We start from the raw sequence: 9,477 nt of genomic DNA, 5'->3' as shown, positions 1-9,477 counted from the left end.
CCCCGCCCCCCAACGCCCCCCACCTCACTGCCAGTAGACGCTCTCTTCCTCACGCCTCCTCCCCAGCCTGATACCCCACTCTCCCCACTCTGTGGGGGAGAAACATTCACATTAACACGATGAGTGGGATGAGTGGTTGAACACTCTACACGTGCTGTCATCTGAAATTAAATTTAATTATTTCATTACTTATTCTACCCCAGTAATATAACCTTGTTGGTGATATTACTTGTACCATGCAGTAATAACACCTTGTAAGTGATAAGTACTTATATTATCAGTCTGCTTATATCGTAAGTTCATAAGGAATTTAAAAGCTAAAAAATGGCAAGCAATTTCACCATATCGATATAAAAAACGTTTTGGAGTCCAGCTCCATCATCAGTTCGACAATCAAAAAATGAATAAAATCATTTTATATGTCAAAATTCTATTACCTCGTTGCACTGACAATAACTTGAATTGATAGCTGCCATACGAAATTAGATAGGTTCATTATTTTGTCACCTCAGTAACAACCACTCACTGAACGAGATATGGTACGTTAATATTTTGTACATTAGCGTATTTTGTACGTTATTTTAAAAATACGTTAACGCATTTTATATGTTAGCTCCCTGACAGAACAAGAAGCGTCAGTCAGAACCTGTTTAATATTTTGTACGTTAGCATATTTTGTACGTTATTTTAAAATACATAAGCGTATTTTGTACGGTATTTTAAAATAAGCTAAACGTATTTTGTACGTTAGCTCCCTGACAGAACGAGAAGCGTCAGTCAGAACCTAGAACAGCGGAGTATAGGTTCTTCGACTCACTCACCTACGAGTCGTGAGCGTAGACAAATGTGTTAAAGTTACATGTGTTAAACTTACATGTGTTAAAGTTACATGTGTTAAACTTACATGTGTTAAATGGGGAGAAACATACACATTAACACGATGAGTGGGATGAGTGGTTGAACACTCTACACGTGCTGTCATCTGAAATTAAATTTAATTATTTCATTACCTATTCTCTCCCAGTAATATAAGCTAGTAGGTGATACTACTTGTATCATGCCAGTAATATAACTTCGTTGCACTGACAATAACTTGAATTGATAGCTGCCATATGAAATTAGGTAGGTTCATTATTTTGTCACCTCAGTAACAATCAATCACTGAACGAAACATTGTATGTTAATATTTTTTACCTTAGCTTATTTTGTAGTGCGTTATTTTAAAATAAGTTAGCGTATTTTGTACGTTAGTGTATTTTGTACGTTATTTTATAATACGTTAAGATATTTTGTACGTTAGCTCCCTGACAGAGTGAGAAGCGTCAGTAAGAACCTAGAACAGCGAAGTATAGGTTCTTTGACTCACTCCCCTACGAGTCGTGAGCATAGATAAATATGTTAAACCCACATGTGTTAATCTTACATGTATTAACTTACATGTGTTAAACTTACATGTGTTAAACTAACATGTGTTAAACTTACATATCTATCTGTAATGCCAAAAACTGTAAGCTGTGTTACTCTATAAATAAGTACTCTTTTGTTCTTTACTCTGTGCCTCATATCTGATCACAAACTAAACCCGATCTAACCTCAGGTCTTTCACACAATTACTATACATATAAAAGGTGATAAAACCTCAGGTCTTTCACACAATTACTATACATATAAGAGGTAATAAAACCTCGGGTCATTCACACAATAATTATACATATAAGAGGTAATAAAACCTCAGGTCTTTCACACAATTATTATACATATAAGAGCCTCCTAAGGCCATGCTGGCTATGCTGAGGCACCACCTGGCTCACCATGGCCCGGCAGGTGGTCATCACCCCCCAGCTGGCTCACCATGGCCCGGCAGGTGGTCATCACCCCCCAGCTGGCTCACCATGGCCCGGCAGGTGGTCATCACCCCCCAGCTGGCTCACCATGGCCCGGCAGGTGGTCATCACCCCCCAGCTGGCTCACCATGGCCCGGCAGGTGGTCATCACCCCCCAGCTGGCTCACCATGGCCCGGCAGGTGGTCATCACCCCCCAGCTGGCTCACCATGGNCACCACACATCACAGTCACCACCACACATCACAGTCACCACCACACATCACAGTCACCACCACACATCACAGTCACCACCACACATCACAGTCACCACCACACATCACAGTCACCACCACACATCACAGTCACCACCACACATCACAGTCACCACCACACATCACAGTCACCACCACACATCACAGTCACCACCACACATCACAGTCACCACCACACATCACAGTCACCACCACACATCACAGTCACCACCACACATCACAGTCACCACCACACATCACAGTCACCACCACACATCACAGTCACCACCACACATCACAGTCACCACCACACATCACAGTCACCACCACACATCACAGTCACCACCACACATCACAGTCACCACCACACATCACAGTCACCACCACACATCACAGTCACCACCACACATCACAGTCACCACCACACATCACAGTCACCACCACACATCACAGTCACCACCACACATCACAGTCACCACCACACATCACAGTCACCACCACACATCACAGTCACCACCACACATCACAGTCACCACCACACATCACAGTCACCACCACACATCACAGTCACCACCACACATCACAGTCACCACCACACATCACAGTCACCACCACACATCACAGTCACCACCACACATCACAGTCACCACCACACATCACAGTCACCACCACACATCACAGTCACCACCACACATCACAGTCACCACCACACATCACAGTCACCACCACACATCACAGTCACCACCACACATCACAGTCACCACCACACATCACAGTCACCACCACACATCACAGTCACCACCACACATCACAGTCACCACCACACATCACAGTCACCACCACACATCACAGTCACCACCACACATCACAGTCACCACCACACATCACAGTCACCACCACACATCACAGTCACCACCACACATCACAGTCACCACCACACATCACAGTCACCACCACACATCACAGTCACCACCACACATCACAGTCACCACCACACATCACAGTCACCACCACACATCACAGTCACCACCACACATCACAGTCACCACCACACATCACAGTCACCACCACACATCACAGTCACCACCACACATCACAGTCACCACCACACATCACAGTCACCACCACACATCACAGTCACCACCACACATCACAGTCACCACCACACATCACAGTCACCACCACACATCACAGTCACCACCACACATCACAGTCACCACCACACATCACAGTCACCACCACACATCACAGTCACCACCACACATCACAGTCACCACCACACATCACAGTCACCACCACACATCACAGTCACCACCACACATCACAGTCACCACCACCCGCCACCCACCACCCACCATACCTGGGCGGCGGGGAGGGCGGCGTGGGTGACGGCGGTGAGGACGCGAGGCTCCCCCAGCAGCGCGGGGCAGGCGTCCTGAGCGGCCCGCACCATCGCCCCCGCCAGGTCCTGCGGGAGGGGGGAGGGTTAGGGGGGCGGGGAGACAAGGGAGGAGTGTAGGGGGAAGGAGTTTATGGGGGAAGAGTGGAGGGAGAAATGGTGGGGGACCGGCCTGGAGAGCTGAACATGAGAACCATGGTGCAGTACCTGCAGGTGCGCCCCGACGACCGTGTGCAGCCTGTCTCTTATACACATCTAGATGTGTATAAGAGACAGCAGTTCAANCAAGACACAGCAACATGACACGCCCCCCTCAGATACATCCCCAAGACACAGCAACATAACACGCCCCCCTCAGACACATCCACAAGACACACCAACCAGACACGCCCCCCTCAGACACATCCCCAGGACACACCACCAGACACGTCCCCCTCAGATACATCCCCAAGACACACCAACCAGACACACACTCCCAAGACACAACAACCAGACACGCCCCTCTCAGACACATCCCCAGGACACACACACCCTCCCACACACCCCCTCAGACACATCCCCATGACACACCTGCTTTGAGGTCTCAGCATCAGCGCAAAGAGCAGCGGCGGTGTCGCTGAGCTGCTGCTGGTGGGGAGGTAGCGCCTCCCCAGGAGGGACGGCGCGCTTCATGGTCCTCGCGGCCTCCCCACTCTGCAGCACCAGCCGCGCCACCTGCTGCTGTGCGCTGCTCTGCAGGAGCCCCTGCGTGACACCAAATAGGGCGAATACACTCAAAGAAATCATTGTGACCATGGTCATCCTTCTGGGCTTACATGCAGAACAAAATTTATTCTTTATCGATGAACGGCACATGCAGGGGTGAGTGTCGTGCTAGTTGTATTTCATCAATTCAATATGGCCGAGATTCAACATGGCCGCCATTCAATATGGCCGCCATTCAGTATGGCCGCCATTCAACATGGCCGAGATTCAACATGGCCGAGATTCAACAAGGCCGCGATTCAATATGACCGCGATTCAATATGGCCGCGATTCAATATGGCCGCGATTCAACATGGCCGCGATTCAACATGGCCGCGATTCAACTTGGCCGCCATTCAATATGGCCGCCATTCAGTATGGCCGCCATTCAGTATGGCCACCATTCAGTATGGCCGCCATTTAATATGGCTGCTATTCAATATGACCGCCATTCAGTATGGCCGCCAATCAATATGGCCGCCATTCTAATATAGTGAGCGGGGCGCCATATGTGAGGCACCAGCACCCACCTGATGGAGGCGCAACGACCCTTGAGCGCCGCAGCCGTGGCGTGAGGGCGCCATGTTGCGCTGGAGGGCGTCTTGTATGCGCCGCATGACAGCGTCTGTGCGCTCGGGCGCTGTTTTCATGCAGAGGCTAACGTCGTGCAGCGGGAACGGCAGAAACCGCACGCTGCAGTTACTGTAATGAGGGAGAATATGTTAGAACGTTGACTGTAGTGCCGTACACCTCTGTCACGTACGTTAGAACGTTCACAGTAGCAACGTACGCCTCTCACATACGTTAGAACGTTCACAGTAGCGACGTACGCCTCTGTCAAGCACAAAACAGTGATGCGCACTCCAACCAACGTACGTCCCTACAAAACACACTTGGATGATTCTTTTCCAAGTTTCGACGCAGTGAACGAAAAAAGCCGCAGGGAAGATACTTTTGCCAGTGTGACCGACTTTTTTCTGGAGGACAGCATGAAGGAGCGGCGCCAGCGTGGAGGCCAAGCGGTCTGTCCATCGCTCAGCCAAATGGTCAGTTACTTGTACCACAGAGGACGCCAAAAACTCGTTCTATTTGTCTCAAACCCGCTCCCCTACCCAGAAAGCCCATGAGAGAGCCCCAGTTCCCACCCCATACGCTTTCCAGTCCCATGGGTCAATACTGACCAAGAATTATTGGGGTCAGTGCAGCTCTGTCTTAACTGACCGCTCAAGTTAAAACGCTACCAACCCTATCTTTATTTACTGCATAATTCATCCTGCCAAGTACCCAGCACTTCTCTTACCCTCTACACCCACTACCCTCGTTCTTCCCCCATCACCCTTCATTCTTCCCCCAGTCTCTACCCATGCACAACCTGTACCGTGCATCGCACCAATAATATCCACGACCAACAACGGCACTCACTGCTGCAGAGCATATGCGATGTCCGTGTATCCCTGCAGAGTGATGCAGTTACGGTCGATGCTCAGATGCTGCAGGCGCGAGTTGATCTGCAGCGCCTTCGCCAGGAGCCGCGCGCCCCCGTCACCCATGCCGTTGCCACTGGTTCAAGAGAAGGCTTTAATGGGGCGCTACACCCACCACAGGCTGGCACCATACAACACAAAGATGCACTCCACGACACTTCACCCAACACAAGCTGGCACCATCCAACACAAAGATGCACTCCACGACACTTCACCCAACACAAGCTGGCACCGTACAACACAAAGATGCACTCCACGACACTTCACCCAACACAAGCAGGCACAGTACAACACAAAGATGCACTCCACGACACTTCACCCGACACAAGCTGGCACCATGCAACACAAAGATGCACTCCACGACACTTCACCCGACACAAGCAGGCACCATCCAACACAAAGATGCACNCCTCTGTCGTGTACGTAAGAACCTACACCGTAGCGCCGTATGCCTCTGTCATGTACGTAAGAACCCACACCGTAGCGCCGTATGCCTCTGTCGTGTACGTAAGAACCCACACCGTAGCGCCGTATGCCTCTGTCATGTACGTAAGAACCCACACCGTAGCGCCGTATGCCTCTGTCACGCACAAAACTGTGACAGTGGCACGCACTCCTACCAACGTAGGACCCCAACGACGCACACTGGAATGGTTCCTCTCCAAGTTTCGACGCTACATACCTACTACTTAAAAGCCCGCAGGAAACGTAACTTTTGCCAGTGCAAACAACTTTTTCTGGAGGACAGCATAAAGGAGCGGCGCCAGCGTGGAGGACAAGCGGTCTGTCTATCGCCCAGCCAAACGGTCAGTTTCTTGTACCAGAAGACGCCAAAAATTTGTTCTATTAGTCTCAAACCAGTTCCCCTACCCAGAAAGCCTCTATAAGCAAGCCCCAGTCCCCACCCCATACGCTTTCCCGTCCGATAACTCAATACTGACCCAGAAATATTGGGACCACTGCAGCTGTCTTAATTGACTGCTCAAGCAAAAACGATACCCAACCCTACCCTAATTTAGTGCACAAATCAGCGTCGCACATACCCAGCACTTTCCTCCTACCCTCTACACCCACGAGCCACGTTTCATCATGTTCAGCCGGCTGCCACTCCGCTTATCACCCTTCATTCTTCCCCCGGTTTCTGCCCATGCACTACCTGTGTGATGCCTCGCACCAATAATAGATAAAAACAACAACGGCACTCACTGCTGCAGAGCATATGCGATGTCCGTGTAGCCCTGCAGAGTGATGCAGTTACGGTCGATGCTCAGATGCTGCAGGCGCGAGTTGATCTGCAGCGCCTTCGCCAGGAGCCGCGCGCCCCCGTCACCCATGCCGTTGCCACTGGTTCAAGAAAAGGCTTTAATGGGGCGCTGCACCCAACACAACCTGGCACCGTGCAACACAAAGATGCACTCCACGACTGTGATAATCTTTCGTGCCGAGGTTTAATTAAAAAGCTTTACCCACATGAAAGTCCACAACACTTCACCCGACACAAGCAGGCACTGTACAACACAAAGATGCACTCCACGACACTTCACCCGACACAAGCAGGCACACAAAGATGCACTCCACACTTCACAACAACATCAGGTCCCAGGCACGTCCCAGCAAAGCTACCTGATGTCTAGGGTCAATAGCAATAGACGCATATAATATAATATATAATAATAGCTAATAGACGCAAAGCTACCTGATGTCTAGGGTCAATAGCAATAGACGCATATAATATAATATATAATAATAGCTAATAGACGCAAGGCTACCTGATGTCTAGGGTGAGGAGGCTGGAGTTGTTGGCGAGGGCGCTGAGCAGGTTGTTGATCTCAGACTTGAGGCGGGAGTCGTTCATGCTCAGTGACTCAATGGAGCAGTCCTCTTCCTGCTCACATACGAGACATTAAGCACACATGTTGACTCCTGCTCAGGCATGTTCATGTGAATTATCATATCAAACTTCGTATCTTGGCCAAGACTGCAAAGTGTGAATTATCGTATCAAACTTTGTATCGTGGCCAAGACTGCAAACGTTGAATTGGTTCAAGAAACATCTCAGTAACTTAATAGCAGTCTGTATCAATAAACGCATCAGGAACGAACACGCGATGCTCTATCTACCATGTCTCCATTTCTACTGAAATGGCGTCTCATAACGAGCAAAAACTCTCCCTTTTACCCCCTAATGTTATCCCACTCGAATGATACTGTTACGAGTGGGATGGTTATCCCACTCGTACTGTTTATACGAATGATACTTTAATTAGGCATTGGGCACCTGCAACAGTCCCCACCCTGTCTCTTATACACATCTAGTAACAATCAATCACTGAACGAAACATTGTATGTTAATATTTTTTACCTTAGCTTATTTTGTAGTGCGTTATTTTAAAATAAGTTAGCGTATTTTGTACGTTAGTGTATTTTGTACGTTATTTTATAATACGTTAAGATATTTTGTACGTTAGCTCCCTGACAGAGTGAGAAGCGTCAGTAAGAACCTAGAACAGCGAAGTATAGGTTCTTTGACTCACTCCCCTACGAGTCGTGAGCATAGATAAATATGTTAAACCCACATGTGTTAATCTTACATGTATTAACTTACATGTGTTAAACTTACATGTGTTAAACTAACATGTGTTAAACTTACATATCTATCTGTAATGCCAAAAACTGTAAGCTGTGTTACTCTATAAATAAGTACTCTTTTGTTCTTTACTCTGTGCCTCATATCTGATCACAAACTAAACCCGATCTAACCTCAGGTCTTTCACACAATTACTATACATATAAAAGGTGATAAAACCTCAGGTCTTTCACACAATTACTATACATATAAGAGGTAATAAAACCTCGGGTCATTCACACAATAATTATACATATAAGAGGTAATAAAACCTCAGGTCTTTCACACAATTATTATACATATAAGAGCCTCCTAAGGCCATGCTGGCTATGCTGAGGCACCACCTGGCTCACCATGGCCCGGCAGGTGGTCATCACCCCCCAGCTGGCTCACCATGGCCCGGCAGGTGGTCATCACCCCCCAGCTGGCTCACCATGGCCCGGCAGGTGGTCATCACCCCCCAGCTGGCTCACCATGGCCCGGCAGGTNGCTATTAATGCTGGCAAAAAAAATCTCTAAAATTTTGTTATTCAAAACACATCACTCTGTCTCTTATACACATCTAGATGTGTATAAGAGACCGGTCTAAGTTACCCCAAGAGCTGGGGTAACAAAGACCATCACTTTTTTTGAAATTACATAAAGACTATGAGAGGCAGGAGCCAGCAATTTATGGTGAGTGAAGCTAGAGTATAGACTTGTATTTTGCACGTTTCAATTTAAGTCTAACTTATCTAGTAAAAAAATGGCATCATTTTGAAAAAAAAGTGGTCAAAGTTACCCCATTTTACGGTATATAATATGCTACATCGATAATAAAGCAGATCATATCAACATGGAACAATATCCTCCGACGATAATATAAAACGAAGTGCAAAACTAAAATGCTTCAGTATCTGGGAACGAAAAATTTTATTTGACGTTAGAAACAAAAAAAAAAAATAGAACAATGTTAGAATTAAGATCGTTACCTATTACTATTTACCCTGCAGGTGCAGCACCCCTCACCCACCATTATCCTGCAGGTGCATCACCCCTCACCCACCATTATCCTGCAGGTGCAGCACCTCTCACCCACCATTATCCCTGTCTCTTATACACATCTAGATGTGTATAAGAGACAGCCACGACACACGTCCCCCTCAGATA

At 47.8% G+C, this 9,477-nt stretch overlaps 1 protein-coding gene across 1 annotated transcript in view; it reads right to left on the bottom strand.

Moving 5' to 3' along the window:
- The window catches only part of LOC108670712 (F-actin-uncapping protein LRRC16A-like), a gene marked incomplete in the record, with an annotated part of 26,813 nt that overhangs the window by 3,616 nt on the left and 13,720 nt on the right, over positions 1 to 9,477 (bottom strand). Inside the window, 5 exon segments of the mRNA XM_047881673.1 lie at positions 3,436 to 3,543; positions 4,045 to 4,218; positions 4,749 to 4,920; positions 6,909 to 7,046; positions 7,472 to 7,587. Coding sequence (XP_047737629.1) covers positions 3,436 to 3,543; positions 4,045 to 4,218; positions 4,749 to 4,920; positions 6,909 to 7,046; positions 7,472 to 7,587 — 708 coding nt within the window.

This window comes from Hyalella azteca, unplaced genomic scaffold, assembly GCF_000764305.2.
Source record: "Hyalella azteca isolate HAZT.00-mixed unplaced genomic scaffold, Hazt_2.0.2 contig1122, whole genome shotgun sequence".
Classification (NCBI taxonomy): domain Eukaryota; kingdom Metazoa; phylum Arthropoda; class Malacostraca; order Amphipoda; family Hyalellidae; genus Hyalella; species Hyalella azteca.
This window is presented reverse-complemented; position numbering and strand designations above follow the sequence as displayed.